At 44.7% G+C, this 19,093-nt stretch overlaps 1 protein-coding gene across 1 annotated transcript; it reads left to right on the forward strand.

Annotated features, from left to right (window-relative positions):
- The first annotated feature begins 11,279 nt into the window (after positions 1-11,279).
- Positions 11,280-12,093, forward strand: LOC123091902 (uncharacterized). The gene has a single exon (XM_044513520.1). The coding sequence runs from the start codon at positions 11,390-11,392 to the stop codon at positions 11,771-11,773; it is 384 nt and encodes a 127-aa protein (XP_044369455.1). The 5' UTR covers positions 11,280-11,389; the 3' UTR covers positions 11,774-12,093.
- Positions 12,094-19,093: the final 7,000 nt, after the last annotated feature.

The following is a 19,093-nucleotide window of genomic DNA, read 5'->3' on the forward strand; positions in this document are numbered from 1 at the left end:
TCTTTGCTGCGTATGTACTGTCGGGCAATTCGTTATCCTTTGGAAGCTTCTTCTTCATTATTTTTAGTAGCTTCTCAAATCCTTTATCAGGCACAACATTCTCTGCCTTCCACTGCAGCAATTCGAGTACGGTACCGAGCTTTGTGTTGCCATCTTCGCAATTGGGGTACAACCCCTTTTTGTAATCCTCTAACATGCGATCAAACTTCAGCTTCTCCTTTTGACTTTCGCATTGTGTCCTTGCATCGACAATGACCCGGCGGAGATCATCATCATCGGGCACATCGTCTGGTTCCTCTTGATCTTCAGCAGCTTCACCCGTTGCAGCACCATCGTGCACATCGTCTGGTGCATCTTGATGTTCAGTAGCATCACCGTATTCAGGGGGCACATAGTTGTCATCGTACTCTTCTTCCTCGCCGTCCTCCATCATAACCCCTATTTCTCCGTGCCTCGTCCAAACATTATAGTGTGGCATGAAACCCTTGTAAAGCAGGTGGGTGTGAAGGATTTTCCGGTCAGAGTAAGACTTCGTATTCCCACATATAGGGCATGAACAACACATAAAACCATTCTGCTTGTTTGCCTCAGCCACTTCGAGAAAATCATGCATGCCCTTAATGTACTCGGAGGTGTGTCTGTCACCGTACATCCATTGCCGGTTCATCTGCGTGCATTATATATAATTAAGTGTGTCAAAAATCATTACAGAACATCATGAATAGATAATTAAGTGACCAAATTAATAGAAGTTCATCATCACATAAAAACCAAAGTAGATACATAGTTCTCATCTAACAACATAAAGCTCTGCAGAGCATCTAAATTAATTAAACCATACATTGAAACTATGTAAAACATTTCAATGCGAAAACAAATGCGATCATAATCGCAACCAAGGTAACAACTGATCCAACGGCATAATGATACCAAGCCTCGGTATGAATGGCATATTTTCTAATCTTTCTCATCTTCAAGCGCATTGCATCCATCTTGATCTTGTGATCATCGACGACATCCGCAACATGCAACTCCAATATCATCTTCTCCTCCTTAAGTTTTTTATTTTTTCCTTCAAGAAATTGTTTTCTTCTTCAACTAAATTTAACCTCTCGACAATAGGGTCGGTTGGAATTTCCGGTTCAACAACCTCTTAGATAAATAAAATCTATGTCACGTTGGTCGGCATAATTTTCATAAACAATAAATGAACCAATAGTTATGAAAAGATAATATATACCACATCCGAATCATAGACAGGACGAGGGCCGACGGGGGCGGATACCAAAACCATCGGCGCACTATATAAGATGCAATAATAAAAGTAAGAAAATAATACAAGTATCTATCTAAACAAACAAGTAATAATATTTTTCCTTTCAGAAAGAAGATAAGAACAAGAGGCTCACCACGGTGGTGCCGGCGATGAGATCGGCGCGGGTGATCGACGGCGGTGAAGACGGGGACGGGGCGTGACGGACCGCTAAACCTAGATAAATATTGAGGAAAATGGAGCTTGGCGGTCGAGCTTCGAGAGGAGAAACCTTAAGTAGTGTGGCTCGGGCATTCCATCGAACACCTTGTGTGCATAGGAGGTGAGCTAGAGCACCACCAAGCCCTCTCCCCCTCGGCCAGAAAAAACAGAGCAGTGTGCTCTGCTCTTGCGCGAGGGGCTATATATAGACACCACTATTGGTCCCGGTTGGTGGCATGAACCGGGACTAAAGGTAACCCTTTTGGTCTCGGTTCATGCCACCAACCGGGACCAATAGTGGTGGGCCAGGAGCCAGGACCATTGGTCCCGATTCGCCCCACCAACCGGGACCAAAAGGTCCGGACGAACCGGGACCAATGGCCCACGTGGCCCGGCCGGCCCCCTGGGCTCACGAACCGGGGCAAATAGCTCCATTGGTCCCGGTTCTGGATTGAACCGGGACTAATGGGCTAAACTGGCCTGGACGAAAGCCCTGTTTTCTACTAGTGTATAGACTAGGATACATGTGTTGGATCAGAAATATGTCACACTTTTTGAAAATATAATTTGAGTGACATGATAACATTTTGTAGCGATCTGATACCATGTTATCTTGTTTTGTTTGAGACGTGCGTTGCACGTGCATGCTTACTAGTCACATAAACAATTGTAGCCAGTGACGGCTGACACAATAGTATAAGTAGTTATTCAGTGACTTCTAACTACCTCAGATCCATTAATCAGGACACAAGTAGGGAAACATCAACAAACAACAATCGGTAGCATAATTTTATAACACAAAAAGCTACACTTCTGAAAAGAGAGCACATAGCAAATCAAAAGCAGATGCTCGTATGACCTTGTCCATTACGCTCAGGTAAAAAAACTCGATCAACACGGAGGTGGTCGTCCTCATGTCGGCAGTACCATTGGTTGTGTGGCGCTGGTTGGACGTCGGCAAGGGGCCTTGGGGATCAGCTAGAACATGGCATGGATGGTGGTGTCAGTCCCGCCACCCTCGGGTCGCGGCCGCATCATGAGAGAGCTATTGTTCTCAGGGAGAAGACCAAGGTGCTGCCTCTGGATTCTTGTTGATGTTTCACTGGACCCGGTGAACGAGTTGAGCAGAGTAATATCCGAGCGAAAATTTTGACGGGGGGGTGTCTTGGTTGTGCTCTCGTCTTGGTTGTGCTCTCAGTTATTTTCCACACATAAAACTTGAAGTGTAGTTGTTCGCATATTCCCCATTTTCTTATTTCCGCTTGAGAAAATCAAACAATGCCTACAAATACATAGAGTTTTGCATCTCATAGTTAGTCCATCTCATGCACCCATGCTTCTGTTACACGGAGAACCACTTTTATCAGTTTATTCAGCGTTTTAATTAGCATATGTATCACTGTGGATACCGGATACTCTAATATGCTTTCGGCCAAGTTATTTTGCGAGGGTTGTGTGCACCGAACCCCATTTCTCTGGACCAACGTGTTCTTCTGGCCCTTTTCCAGCAACTGACATGTGACATAGCCAACTACATATCCCTGAAGCTTCAACGGATACAAAAGGTTTACAGAATCTTCACACGTAGGATTTTGTTTATATCTCCAACTCTTTAATGTTCGATTACCTGGTACTCCTTGATTGTGCAGTTCTCTTAAATATTTTGGACCACTAAGCATTTTGGAAACTGTAGTGGTGGTATATGCACAATATATCTAACAACATAAGCATGAAAAATTGAAAAAAAAAGTATAATATCAGGTAATTTGTGTATCGTACTTAACCACATGTGCTGCTTTGGGTTGTCTTTTTAGTTGATAAAAAAGTTCAAACAATTTTTGTAATAATTCCGACAATTGCACAAGCCAGTCATTCCGAGGTTCAGTATATTTTTAGCAGAATAATGTACTTGACTAGATGCTACTAGCGTAAATCATTTAAGTTTATTGATCTTCTAGATGAGCTTTTGTGAAACCATGTATCTGTTTGTAGAAAAAATAGTCCAACATGAAAATAATATTTTCAAGTATGTCGCATTTGTTTTATTTTCACGCAAATTGATATCAAGGTGAAGGACAGATACATCACTATGGATTATCTACATATATCAGCAGCACTTGCTTTTCAAATTGGCGAAACATGGCTTGCCTATTTCATTGTCAATTACTCAACATTTCAAAATGCTTGAAGGTTTTAGTATACTCAGTGCCCTTTTATAGAGTTGCAATGAAATTCCTGTTAGATGTTAATGTCCTTTAGGAATTGTGCATTGAAATATACTCCCTTCGTTCCCAAATATAAGTCTTTCGGGAGATTGCAACGAGTGACTACATACGGAACAAAATGAGTGAATCTATACTCTAAAATATGTCTACATACATCCTTATGTTGTAATCCATTTGAAAACCATTGACTGCTTATCTGTCCTTCTATAGCTTCTACTTGAAGAAATGCTCCAAGAATAAGGCCACCATCAATATATTTGTTCATTTATGGGCAAAAGTGTCTGCACGTGAATTATCACTTTTTATTTGTCGAGAAGTTTCTTACCTTTGTGTTGGTCAATAATTTTTATGTAGATTCTGATATTATATTTTTAGCTAAGATGCATTAGATCATTGTAGTATAGTCGAAGGGGATGTTATAGATGATCACTCGTGTACTGTTTGTAGAGAACATATCTCCAATTGTATTATTGATAAATGAAGGAAATTTTTGGCATTTGTTCCATAGCGAAGCACTAAAGAGGCATGTGGGGACACGTGGATGACTCACCCCCCACTCCCCCCCTTCATTAAACAAGCCCACAACATTACAAGTCAAAAGCGAGCTGGAGTATTGTGGCAGTATGAGGGTGCTTGGATACAAGGGACTATTTTTAGTCTGACTAAAAATAGTCTCTTTTAGAAGCTAAAGTTCCAAGCACCCTTGACTAAAGAGAGGCTAGGACTAGTCTTGAGGCTAAAATCTTTTAGTCATGGGAAACCTACTAAAATATGTATTAGCTCTCTCTCTCCTCATTTAATTCCTCTCCTTAGTTCTGGATTGGAGGGTTTGGAGGATAATAAATGCTCAATAACTAGATTTTAGTCTCTTTAGTATTTGGATCCAAGCATGGGTGAGACTAGCAAGTTTTAGTCCCACTACTTTTAGTCATGGGACTAAAACGTATCCAAGCATGCTCTATATGGATTTGATGCAGGAATAGATCGGTGTATAGACTAGGTGCAGGAGTAGCTCAGGGAGGTTGACCCTCATATCCAGCTTGACAAGATTAATTTTTTTAAGTTTGAAACATTCCCCTGAGCAGTTTAATGACAAGTGTGTCATGCGGTGGTTGACCTCATCACCTTGGAATCGATCATGTTCCAACGTGCTTTGATCAGGTAAATAACACAACCAGCATTGTCAAGGGCTGAATGAAGGATAAGTGGCAACATGGGCAGGCTATCGTGTTGACGTAGATGTCATGGACGAAAGGATCATGTAGGCATGCTTTATTGGGTTCGAGGGAGTATTTTTTTCTCCCGTTGCAACGCACGGGCATTTTTGCTAATCTCTTCCTAATAATAATAAAGCACGGATTGGGTCTCCGGGTTCACTATCACAATACGTTTTCTTTCACGTCATAATACGCTTTTACGGTTTGTATATACAAAATTCAAGGTGGTACTAATTTGGGGTTCGCTTTTACGATTTGTATAGACAAAATTCGAGATGGTACTAATTTGGGGTCCGCAGGGCGACTGCTTCTGGTCTTCCGTGTTCGCTGGTTCAGGACGTCGTTCGCAGCTGCATAAGTCAACGGGCCAGAATTTTTATTATGGGCCGCTAAAAATATTCGATCTCACAATCTACTCTTCCCTCCGGCTGCGGCAATCAGAGTTTGTGATTTCCAATCCAATTCGAATTAATAGTACCACCCCGACAGTTTGCATCAAATCCTAGCAACTTATATACTTCCAAATTGCAAGAACCAACAAGCCAACAAGAAGAGGATGAGATACGATCAATCAAAGAGGAGAGACGCATGATGAATCCAACAAAAAGCATTATGAATGAGGTGACCAGCCTAAGAGAAAGCCTCGAGACAAAGCGGGTGGCCGCCGCTGCGCCAGACCGCCCGCCAAGGCTGCGGCTCTTCTGAAGGAAGCGCCAGATGCCTGGGGATGAGAGATGGATCGAGAGTACTCAGTAGAAAGGATGCATGCCCCGATGGATAAGCTCCAGACGGTGGAGGCGAATGGATAAGCCTAAAGCGGATACGTGCCGGCCGCTCGACCGAACAATTTATCAGTCGATTCATTTTTTTAAGAACAAGCACAGTTTGCATATCTGAGCCCTATAATAATATATCTATATCTGCAACAAATCCATTGGACAGACAAGTTCATTGGACAGACAAATTTAGATAGATTCAGGCATAGATAGTTCATCCGACAGACTAATCGTACCCAAAATAGACAAAGCTCACCGTATTAAACTTAGCTACTAATAAAAAAGACGATGCGGAGGGCAAGACACCACTTCTTGGCGCGGGCCCTTGCCGATCTCCTCCATGTATGCGTCCGCGGCGGGGGGACGGTCGCCATCCGAGCTGCCGGTGCCACTCTACGATGCGGAGATGTATCCCGTTAGACAGCGGATGGCGCGACTCTGTTGCCGGGCGTGGCGTGCTGCCTTTGCCTTGGCGCTCTCCTTCTCCCTCGCGAGGAGCTCTGAAACCTCGAGCGTGGCGGAGCGCCTTCGTGTTTTTCTGCCGATGATGCCTTGCGTCGGTCTCCGATGTGGTGAGCGAGCACTGCATCACCTCGTGGAGGAGCGCCTCCTTCGGATCCACCGACACGGAACGTTCGCGCTGGCGGCGGAAGCCATTGAGCTTGAGCTTCCGTCCCGTGTCCAGCCCCGCCACTCGATGGCGATGCGGAGTGCCAGCTCCTCATCGTCGGGCGCATCGATGTCGGAGTGCTCCTGCTTCACGAGGTCGTCCCGGTCGATGGGATTGGACTCGTTGCCGGACTCGTCGCCGGAGTTGGCCATTGCGGAGGTGGCGGAGGAGGTAGAAAGATTCAGTTAAGAGAAGTGGAGAAGACGAGAGGGGAGCGGAGATTGCAAGTGGACTAAGAGCGAATAGGGCTCGTCCGAGAGTGTAGGGTTTTGTGGGGACGATGGCGTGCCCAGGCGCCTTCGGGTGTCCCATATCCACCCCAGATATGGGCCGGATATGAAAGTGCCAGTTAGTCCGAACGTTTGGGCCGGATATGGATTTGTACACCAGAGTATGCAAACACGCATCAGGAGAGCATAGTGGGTGCGTGAAACAAGTTTTGTGATTTTTTTCGCCCGTTGCAATGCACGGGCATATGTACTAGGGGCCACTGTTGGTTATTGGTCGGAGAACGTCTCGATCATGTCTGCATGATTCCCGAACCCGTAGGGTCTACACACTTAAGGTTTGGTGACGCTAGAGTTATTATGGGAAATAATATGTGGTTACCGAAGGTAGTTCAGAGTCCGGATATGATCCTGGACGTCACGAGGAGTTCAGAATGGTCCGACGGTGAAGATCAATATATTGGACGAAGGGTATTGAAGTCCGAAAGTGTTACGGGGGTACCAGGCTATGGCCAGCATGACCGAAAGGTGTTTCGGGAGCCCCGGTAAGTGTTGGAGGGCCTCATGGGCCAAAGGGGAAGGGGAAAACCAGCCCACTAAGGGGTGGTGCGCCCCCCCCCCCCACACCCTTTCCCACGTTATTTGGGGAGGTGGGGCGCCTCCACCTGGCTTGGGAGGAAATCCTCCACCTGCTTGGCTTGGGGGGCAAGTCTCCCTAGGATTTTCCCTAGGGAGATCCAATCTGCTTGGCAGCCGCCCCCTAGGGGAAACCCTAGGGCGCCTCCCCCTCTCCCCTTGCCCCTATATATAGTGGAGGGGTGGGAGGGCAGCCGCACCTCTTCGCTGGCGCAGCCCTCTCCCTCCTCCAACACCTCCTCCTCCTCAGTAGTGCTTGGCGAAGCCCTGCCAGAGAACTGCAAGCTCCACCACCACGCCGTCGTGCTGCCGGAGCTCCCCCTCAACTTCTCCTCTCCCCTTGCGAACGGGCTCTTTTGCTAGATCACGATGGTCTGGATCAATAATCTCTCCCTAATAATAAAGCACGGATTGGGTCTCCGGGTTCACCGTCATAATACGCTTTCTTCTCATGTCATAATACGCTTTTACAATTTGTATAGATAAAATCGTAATATAAACGAGATGGTATTAATAGCACGTCCGTCCGTCCGTCCCGATTCGTTTTTCATGCCGTACGTAGACCTCCACCAGCGATCGCTTGCTTTTGCGGCGCCTGGGCCGAGCTCGTGCGTCGCCCACCTATCCTGGCCCATTTAAGACACATGCGAAGGATACGATCGGCGAGCACATATACTGCAGCTAAAAATAAATAAAGCCGCCGATCCTCACGGGGATCGAACACAAGACGCCTTGGATGAAAGACCCCTAAAGTACCAGCTGAGCTAGCGCTCATTATCTACGCCCGTCTAGCAGAATTCTTGGGCCTCGGTCCATCCATCCATCCTCTGCGACGTGGCCCAAAAATACGGTAAGAATAATTGCCCGATCAAACTCCTAATCCTAACATGACGAATTGTTCACAAGATAATCCCATATCGTTTTTCTTTACAAAATCCCACCAGTTTAAATATGTTTGTGAGCTCAAGACAATAAGCAACCTCCAATCAAGGATTCTTTCAAAGATGGAGTTAATGGGAGAGAGACCCAACATATATTGGCCTAATTAAACGGAGGGAAAGACCTGCCGATTTATAAATCGGCGTCTACAAAAAGAGAGCGTTAAACGGGAATTGAGGGCTGCCATGCATGATTTAAGAAGGAATCAGCATTAAAGGGAATGGGTTAGTCTCGACCAACAATTCTGTGTAGCGTTTCTCGACCACTTGAATGGGCTGGTTAGTCTCGACAAAATATTCTGTCTAGCGTTACTCTGGCAAAAAGAAAATGCTACCATTTTTTCTAAAGCATTCTGACTTGAGAAGAAATCCAAAAAGATGACAACTTATTTCATGGAGGAGCCGATGGCTTCATGACATCGGAAATTATCACCATCCTAAGTGGTACGTGTAGGGTGTAGCTCACGGAGAGTGTCCCTCATGGCCAACTCGACGGGATTAGTTTTCAAAGTATAAACACTACCTTGCGCTGGTGTATCTCAATTGCAGGTGTGTCATGTAGAGGCGGAGATCACCGTGTTCGAATTGGTCATGTTCGAACGCATTGCCTTCAGAGGATGAGACACCGTGGGCACTATTGATGAGGATGGGAAGAAGTATAATTTCAACTGAAGGACATAGACCTTTGGAGGGTCATGAGTTGTGTTTATTGAGATAGGTGCAAAGGATTTTTTGTAAAGAACTAGGGATTGTTTGTTCAAATGCAAAGGAGTTATAATTCATTATTTCTAATGCTTAGTGAGATTTTTTCACGACAGCTTACAAATAATGCCTTTAAGATTTAAAAATTAGGGGGCTTTTTAAGATCAGAATCATCGTATAAAAATCGTATCAAAAGCATTGTATATGTAGCATGTTTCTTAATGTACAACTGGGAAAAGACTTCCTCGCTTACGAGCGTTGCAACGCTCCGCAACACATCTGGGGACGAAGCCACGTAAATCTCTCCTCATCCTAATTAATTTCTCTCCCCGGTGAATTCAAGGGTGGGCCCACACTAACTAATCACCCTCCTAATTCAATCGTGGGGTCCACACTAACTAATCTCACCCACATGAATTCGCGTGAATTGACCACACTCGTACAATTGATATGAAGTATTACTAGACCTTGGTGCGCGCCTTCCTGCCGTTGCCGGGTGGCATCATTGAGATATTCTTGGGAGATGTTGCTGGATATTTCGGTGGATACGTCACTATATCTCCCGTTGCAACGCACGGGTATATGTGCTAGTCTTTACCTACTAATAAACCACGCATCGCTTCTGGTGGTACGTCATAAAAACAACCCTCGAAGTTGGCAATAATTACCCACCAATGCCACCCGTAAGTGGCAAAAACGATTCGTTTTTAATTTCTAATATCGCTCCAGGGTTCTGTTATTAAAGGTGGATACGATATAATAGCACCAATGCATGAGCAGCGCGATGGCTGAGGCAACGATGCTCCACACAGGAGACCAGGGTTCGATCCCTGGTTCTCACGCTTTTTCTCTTTCTTTTTACCAAGCGCAGTAATGGGCCAGCCCATGTGCGGGTCGTGGCGCCCCCTGTTTTCTATATCTTTTTTTTATTTCTATTTTGTTTTTTCCCTAAAAATAAATTTCGGATTGATGGCGCCCCCTATTTTTTATTTCTTTTTACTTTTTTATTTCTGTTTTGGTTTTTTATCTCAAAATTAATTTCGGATTTCCAAAATATCAAACAATTGCGAGTTCTGAAAAAAAGTAGGAAAATGGTAAACTGTTTGTGAATTTAAAAAATATTCTAAAAATCGAAAAATGTTCACGACTTAAAAAATTGCTCACAAATTATAAACAAATCACGATTTCTAATGATTTCATGAAATAAAAAATGTTCATGATTTTTTTAAATGAGCCAATATTCAAAGCATATTCAGGAATTTAAAAATCATGTCCATCAGCTTTTAGAAAATGTTCACAAAAATTAAAACACATCCGTATGTAATGAAAAAAAACTAATTGTAGGTTCCATAAAGGTTTTATTAGGAGATCTATATAGCTCGTTTTATGATTTTATTTAGTCCTTCGCGTTGGGTAAAAAAGGGTTTCCGTGTTTTGTACAACGCTGAACCCAACAAAATTGACATAACTTTCTAAGGGTTTGTTTTTGTAAGCTATATTAAAATGACTAAATGTCTATTTTGCTTCCATACACAGTTATGCTTATTTTCATATCACAATAGTGGTTATGGTAAACACCGCTACCTAAGTCCAGACGAGACACTTTATTTATCAGTATAGCTCAGGCAGGGTCCGTCAATGCAGTTTGCTCAGCCACAAAATATTTTGTTGTGACGCCTTAAAAAATCAAGTCTTGATGAGCATCATATTGTTCATTTTTGAAATTACATTTTAAAAGTGTCTTATCGCATCATGACATGATTTGTATATACTTTGTGAATTTGATTCATACTTTTTTATATCTACCACACATGTATAACTTGATAGTTTTTTTTTCCGTTGCAAGGCACGGGCATTTCCAAAAATGTTCGCTAAATCAAAAAAAGTTCGTCAAATTCAATAACTATTCCACCCAATTTCTAAATATTTTCATCGATTATAGAATGTTTGCCAGTTCAGGAAAATTGCTTAAAAATGTTCACAATTTTTAAAAAATGTTTGTAAATAGCAAAAAATATTCATAAATTGAAAAAATGTTCTTGATTGTAGAAAATGTTCAGAAATTTGTAATAGTATGTTGTTTGCGATTTCAAATATGTGCATGAGTTTAACAAATTGTTCATAATTTCAAAATGTTCATGATTTCGAGAAATTGAGAGAGATATTGTATCTCGGTGATGCAACGAAATGTGATCATGACCATTTAAAATTATGAATTTTTTTCTCCCGTTGCAACGCACGGGTCCTTTTGCTAGTAATAATAAAGCACGGAGTGAGTCTCCGGGTTCACCTTTGTGGTAGTTTTTCAAAAAAGCCCCTATTGTTTTCTGTATCCAACCCGCAGTCCAATTTCGAGTGGATATGACAAAACGTTTCGTTTTTGCACAAAACTCACTGTTGTTTGGTTTATTCAAGCCGCGGTCCTTTTTACAGTGCCTGGACACATGGATCCATCCTCCTCCGCGCACCGGCGGGGCCGGTCGTTGTCGGCTCCGCCAAGCGCCTCCTCGTCCTCGACTGGGCAATGAGAGAGGCGGATCAGCCGGCGGGCGGGACAGCCCCCACGGACCACGCCGAGCCGAGCACCGCAACCGACATGTACATCGACTCCGGCGGAGACCATGCGGGCAGGGATCCGGGTGCCAAAAGGAGGCGCGGCGGCGGCAGCGGCGTTGATGCGCACGTCGTGGTCCAGAGGCGGGAGAAGCGCCAGATCCTCGCGTGGAGGGTGCGCCAGTACCGGTCCCTGGTGGCCGAGGCCAAGGCGGCGGCAAGGAGGGCAAGAATCCGGGCGGTGAGGAAGAGGACGGCCGCTTGGAAGAGCGTCCAACGGCAACTCACGCGCGCCGCCCTGAGCTGCGACGGCCTGCACAAATGGAGCCCCGGCGGCGGCGGAGGAGCTGCTTAGCAATATTAAAGATCCGCTGGTAATTAAATCAGCTCAATCCTCATGCTAATTAGGGAATAGAATTAGCACCCTAGCATTTTGTTTTCCTACTCGATTAGACAGTGCTCCTTGATCTGAATGACAGGGGAGCTCAGCTCAATTAGGTTGGCTTTTGTGATGTTATCCAATTGCGTGTAGAAATCCCATCTTTATGCTCCGAAAAACTTACTACTGATACTCTGAAAGACAACAATATATATTAGTGTTCTTAGATAATTGCGCACTTGAGCGTTTGTGCTCTAAGTTGATTTACCAGATGACACCATCAGTCTCGGCTGATTTTGCAGCTTCATTCATGCCTTCCACTTGGCATTGATCTGTCTCCAGTCTCCACTGCATTTCACTAGCAGCAGTTTTCACCTTTTGAGGTCTGAGCTATCAAATATTCGAATGCCTTTTCTGGCTAATCCAATATCCCAGGAGTATCACCATGTTTACACATTTAGAAGATTTTTGCAGTTAGACGATTCCCGAGAGAGCAAAGAGTAAGTTGAGAGAGATGGAGAGAGCACAGAAGGGAAGGAGAAAGGAATAGGGAGGCGCGGCGGTGGTTGGTTCTCCGGCGGCACTGGATCGGGCACGGGCGCAGAGCTCCTGCTCGGGGACGCAAAGATCCAGGGAGGCACTCTCCCATTCAGTTACCCTTACTATCGGTTCCTACGTGCAGCCCCGGCCGCCATAGCCTGAACGGCGCGGACGTGTGCTTCTCCCCAGGGAGGGCCATGCCGCTGCAGATGAAAGTGAATCCCCTTCCGAGCCGGCGGACATGACATGGTAAGAACGCTTACGCAGAGATTCAGTTTTGGATGGACGATTGTTCTTATTTAGTCTCTTTGTTTTTCTCTTGTGCCTTGGTCATTCAGGTTGGTTTCACAGGATTGACTCGGCTACCTATAGAAGTGCCACCAATCTGAACCAAGCTGTTGCGTCAAGGTGAGATGATGAATTCGGTTCTTGACCACTGCCACCCTGTTTAGTACTCTTATTGATCTGATTTCTCTCTTGTTGATGCAAGCGACGGGCGCGACACGCACCTCCAACCAACGCTTTCTCCGGTGATCCCCGGCCATGAGCACGTCTATCCCCTACAAGCCGCTACCGGTGCTCCCTCTCCGCTAGATGCGGCAAGGTCGTGCGAGTGTTCTGTAGCTCGGCGCTGCACCATGGGACAGGATCGTCGCCCTCCTGGCCACAGCCGCAAACTTCGTGTCTGGCCTGCTTATCCTCACCACTTTCAGAATCGGAGGCAGTGCGTGACTGGTGACCAGTGTCCGACTTTGATCGTCGACGCTGATGATGGATTCAAGCACTCCACCATATTCTTGGTACAACACCACTGGGGACTTAGCAAAACTGCTTTTTAGCCATTAACATCCAAGTCCTAGATATTGTTATGGCATAAATTTTGACGGTTAGGATTTTAACAAGGTGCAGAGCTGTGTAGGTTGAGATGACAGAGATAATAGTATGCTAAATGTGTAGACATAGTTTGACAATTTTGCTGAAACATAGTACTCCCTTTAGTAAAAAAGATGTCCTGAATAAGCTCTAATATGACACCATGATTGTTACCATTTGTTCAGAAGGACAAATGTAAGTTCTATAAAATAATTGACTGATATTTTCAGATTTTCTCCTTGTACACTTTTAATAGCTCATGATGTTTAGTGATCCTTTTTCCATATGTTTGTGATCTATTTTCAGGCTACATCATCAGGATTCACACCTCGTCAGATCCGAGATCTTTGATTTCCTGCTGTTTGGAAGGGATCCATTAGTCGCCGCTGTTCAACTTAGATGTAACACAATCTGTAAATCTGTAAAGGTCCATTATTGCCATTCAGAGACTCCATCATGGAGTAATTTTTGCGTAACCTCTAGGTTAATTTTTTATGTGGTCGGCATAACACCTAATTCATAATGATGTAATTTTAAATAAGTTATAAGGTTTAAGAGAAATCTTATACCAATAAAGAAAATAATCGGGTTGGTCAAGGGGAGGGAATGTGTCTCCTCCACTATTACATTACATCCGATACTATCTAATTAGATGCATGCTCCCTAGAATGCCTCATTTTTATTCTTATTTGCAAATTTAGGATTCTACCTACAAGACTTCCGGTCTTTGTATAAATTAAGATTAAGTAGGACAATGTTATAGGTTTAAGAAAAAAGGTTTAGGATAAAACTGTTCTAGATTTTGAGAAGATCGTTACATATCCATGGGGAAAATGTCCCAGGTTTAGAAAATTAACTATCCATGTTTTCTGTTCTTGGTTAATAAACTGGTCACAATAGTTTTTTATTTTTTTAGCAAGCTGGTCACAATAGCTAACCCAATAGATTCCTGGTCCTACATATGCCTCGCATTAACACCGGGCAAAAAGTACGCCATCATAGTGAGTGGAGAGCACAGTGCAAGAGGGAATAAAATAGCAAAGCCGCGAACTAAACAATGCAAACATTTCTTAGCCATTTTGCAAAGATGGTTTGGCTGAAAGCATAAATCTTAATGTGGGTCGTAAATTAAAGAATTACTCGTGTAATAGGCTATGCTTACGTGGTGTGATAAATTCTTTTCTTCCGGTGCAACGCACGGGCATTTTTTGCTAGTCTTTCCCTAATAATAAAGCACGGATTGACTCCGTGGGTTCACCGTCACAATGCGCTTTCCTCCCATGTCATAATACGCTTCTTCCTGTCCGTTTTTTTTCTTAATTTTGATATTTTTCTTAATATCCGAGGTGGTACTATCTATTTCTTCGTCGTTGAAATTTTTTCATCCGTCCCTCGTTGTGATTTTTTCTCGTAGGTGCAGCATGGGCCTTGGCCCACTCACGTGATGGCCCAGGCAAAGAAAAAACAAAACGTGCATAGTTGGAATCGAACCCACAATCTCACGAACAAATCCAGAGAACCCGACCACCCGAGCAAACCAGCAGCAGTTACAATAGAGAGTTCTTCTCTTTTATATTATTCCACATCGCCCCCTTACACAAAATCTCATCAATTTATATATATCTACCAGTTAATATGAATAAGCCTCCTAGAGAATTGGGAAGGAGTGAATCCGTCGGGAGAAATTAAGTCTCGCTCTTGGGCCCAGCGTCGCATAGCTCGTCGGTTATGGCCTACGTGGATACCTCCTACATGAACAAAGGCCGAGGACGGCGGCCACTTGCCGGTGATGCAGTTAACGCACCGGCCGATTGGCGCGCGAGCCATCCCGTCTCGATCCCAAACACACTCCAATCTGGAGAAACCCGACAGGATGGGAAGCCTGCAAGCGCTTTCTGAGGAGGACAGATGTAGATACACAAGCTCACTGTCAAAGGGCCGACGTTGTTGCACATCCTGGTCGGGTATGTCCGTGTGATGGGCGTGTGCGTCCTGCTCGAGCTGGGTGCCAAGTGCCAACGCGGAGGAAACATATGGGAATGGAAGCTACTTAAGCCGGTGCAGGCGGTGTCGCTGGTGTGGTGCTGGAGCTAGGTGCCCACGCATAGCCCCCTGACTCCCCAACTTAGCCCAGCTCAAGTCCCTCCCCGGCTTCAACAATGTTGTGATGTGCATCAGCCCTGCCTCGCCTGACCTCTGCGAACACGCCATGCACGTCTGGCCCATCTTACTGCATTTGTTCGGTAGCTTCGGTCGTGGTCCGTGTGATCCATCCGACCGAGCCACCATCGTCGATGCAGCCGTCGCAGCCGTGGCTATGGATATTCCACCCGTCTTACCCAGCAACGTATCATCCAGCAATAAGGTAACGAGGACCCAACAAAAATCCAACATGCACACACAGTTTGCCATGTTACTTTTCTTCAGCAAAAGAATTAAAGCCTTATTACTTCAGTTTCTTGAACAAACATGCTATCGTTGTTGTTGTTGTGTGTGGTGACTCCAGGAAAGAGTGGACACCTACATGATGAACGACTATGTGAGCATCAGTGGAGGACGGACGGTGAAAAGAATCTCTCTGACACTGACTTCCTAATTTCTTTTATTCATTACATTCCTAAGTTTAATGTTTTTCCTTTCCATTCCATGCATGTGTTTTTTGTGTGGGGTAAAGTAATTTCTAGAAGAATGGTTGATTTTACGCGTGTAGATATATGTACTGCTGAATTTAATTTGCAATGCATGAAATTGGTGTGTCAACTATGGGTGTGTTTTGATATGCGACATCTGGGACCTCGGAGTTCCACTCTTTATCTAAACATTTTTTGTTGCGGGTGAGTGTGTGGTTGAACACACACGAAGAATTTCTCACTGGGACGAAGGTGAGAATTATAAGACTCTTGCATTTTATTCTTTTGGAAAGGAGCTTGAACCCCCATTTGCATGTTATCACATTGTTAGAGCTTCTAAAATTTTGGACTCAATTGCCTTTATGTTTGTGCTCAAATGTTTATATAGTCAACATGTGATCTTTCTAAATAACATACATATGTACGAGAAGTATCATTCTCAATTGTCAACTCTCTCTTAACAATAATGCTTCTTTGATGTCACAACATGAGTGACCAGATTCCGGAAGTGAATTTCATCATAATGCATTTTTAAAATTCTATTTATATTTTAGGTGGGTGATGGACTCGCATGTGATATTTTTTTCTCCCGTTGCAACGCACGGGCATGTTTGCTATGTTAACCAAAACAGTTACATTAAAAGCTCGGAAAATTTGATGCTATGTACTATAAATTACATCTATGCTATTCACTATTAATGGTAGGAAATTGTGTAGACAAACACATGCTACTCATTTGTAGCAACGTCTACTTTGCTCCGTAGCGAAGCACGAACGTTGTGACATTGTTGCCACTGTTGATGATGGCAAGGAGAAGGATAGGCGGTGAAATGGGTGAGATGTCATGTTGAAAAAGAGGATGTCGACCTGTGAGAGGCCTTTAACCATAATTGTTGGGATAGGGGTATATGCAATTATTTTTATTTCGTTGCAACGCACAGGCATTTTTGCTAGTAATAATAAAGCATAGATTGACTTTGTCGGGTTCACCGTCACAATATGCTTCCGCCCAGTCGTAATACGCTTTTATGATTCGTATAGACAAAATTGTAATACAAACAAGGTGGTACTAATTTGGGGATGTCCTATATACGTGCATATTGTTTTCACATGTTGTTCAATATTGTTAGGGCGGCGCGGGCCGGCTCGGTCGCGTGGAGGTGCGGCTGCTCGGCGAGGCTTCGGCGGGGGCGCGGCTGGGAGCGGTGCGTTGGTGAGGCTTCATCGAGGGAGCGGCTGACGCTAAGGGGCGGCGCCGCTGCTCCCGGACTGCGGGCCACGCACCTGGATCTGGGCCGGCGGGCGGTGACACCATGCATGCATGGATGGATCAAGTACGCCGGCGGTGACCTTGATGGCCAACAAATTAAAGACGGGATCTTGAACCCAGCAGCTAATGTATGTCATGGGATGGATCATGGAGCCACACCACACCAGCACACCCATGGGTGCGCGCTGTACAGCACGGCGGTCGGCACTGTCGACCCAAGTTACGTACCTGCCGGCCGGCCGTACGTCGTGGCCTTTGAAGATTGAACCTGTCCGTGGCGGCGAGCATTGACCACGCACGTCAACGCCGACGCCCAACTCCGAGAACGCAACCGACGTCGATGTCCAAAGACATAAATATAGGAGCTTGAACCCGCTGGGTGATGCTCATGGGGGAACGACTACAGAACCACCGCGACAGACGCATCCATGGTTGCCGCGCCAGCCAGCCAGCACCGGCGACCCAAGTATGGTCGCAACGTCGTCGTGTCGAACCGCATAGCCGGCGAGCAAGGTGAATGTGAAGGGCCAGCTCCGTCCGAGAGCGCGAGGGGATGGAGCTGGCGGTCGTGGAGTGTTGATCCGGCCGGCCTGCCATGTATTGTATAACACTATAACCCTTGAAGAATCTAAGAAAATTAATGTCCAAGACTTGAGGAGGTGATTCACCGTTGGATTCCTTGTGTTGTTTGAAGAGAAGAGAAGAAAAGAAGAAACGAGACGAGATGCTTGGGTTGGGCATTGTGCAGGCGGACCGCACGATGGAGTGCACGGGCGTCATCGCGTGTCAAACAAGCTGCTGTGCTAGCTAGATCTGCACGTTCTCGCTCCGCAGTCGCCAAATACAGACGAGATCGACAGGATCCACTTTCGGGCGAGATTTCTCTCTTTGTAAGTCGCTGTCGCGGCCCAAGGAAACTCCGACGAACGGAGTACATGTCGGCAGCCTGCGGGTCGGCGGATCGGGCTCCAGACACCTCCACCGTCACCTCCTCCTCCATGAACTACGCAGCCCAGACGCCCAAAGTGATCGCGTGCTGTGAGTGTGTGTTGGTGTGTGCTTCTCCCTTTGTACTATTGGTCATGGGGTGGTGCTGCTCCTCTCCCTCTCTCGGATCCGTAACTGCATTATTTCCAAATAAATGTGTGTTTCTGTTTATATTCTGTCCACAACATGTTTGATGTTATGCTTATGAGGAGTTGAACTTCATTTTTTCTTCAGGTTCTTCTTTGGTGTATCGGCCCCGGTGTAATTTGTTTTCAAAAGTGAGCTTGTTGTACAGTTCAATTCATCTAGAAAAATTAACTTATGGAGAGTTGTTCATGATGTTGCTTGCATTTTTTTTGTCTAACAAACTGGATGCTTAAATTTTGGATATAAACATTGAGTAGGTGCTGAAATGTTTTGCTAATAATAGTTTTCAACTTGCTTTTAGCAGAACTGCAAAACTATAAAAATATATCAAAACTATTATAGCTCAATCAATTTGCATATTTTAATTATGTGCACTCAATGGACTTGGTGTCCAGGACATGGACTTAAGATCAAGTTGGTTTATGTGCTGATGTTCTTCGATAGAATAATTGTTCTTCTCCTTTAATATGATGCGCCATTGACTTATTTTTTTAGATGCTCACATACACACACAAACGACATCCAGTAATCGCTTGGAACACCCGATAGATTGAAAGCATAGAAGCAAAGATTTCCAATACGAGGCCACGATGCCCGACAGAGATGTAGCCAATATGCGCCCAATCCTTATTTCTTGATGTTGGAACAACAAGTAAGAGCATGTTCATGTTTACTTATTATGTTTTTTGAGAAATTTATGGGATTTACAAGCTGAAATTATTGACTGCTTCAAAAGATGTTTTAACCAAAACTGTTTGCATGATATTTCCCTGATTCTGCATTCATGGAATTGCTAAAAAAATGAACAAGTTCAGTGATAGTTTTGTTCCTATTAATATTTCGTCCAAG

The sequence above is a fragment of the Triticum aestivum genome, chromosome 4B, assembly GCF_018294505.1.
Source record: "Triticum aestivum cultivar Chinese Spring chromosome 4B, IWGSC CS RefSeq v2.1, whole genome shotgun sequence".
Lineage (NCBI taxonomy): Eukaryota > Viridiplantae > Streptophyta > Magnoliopsida > Poales > Poaceae > Triticum > Triticum aestivum.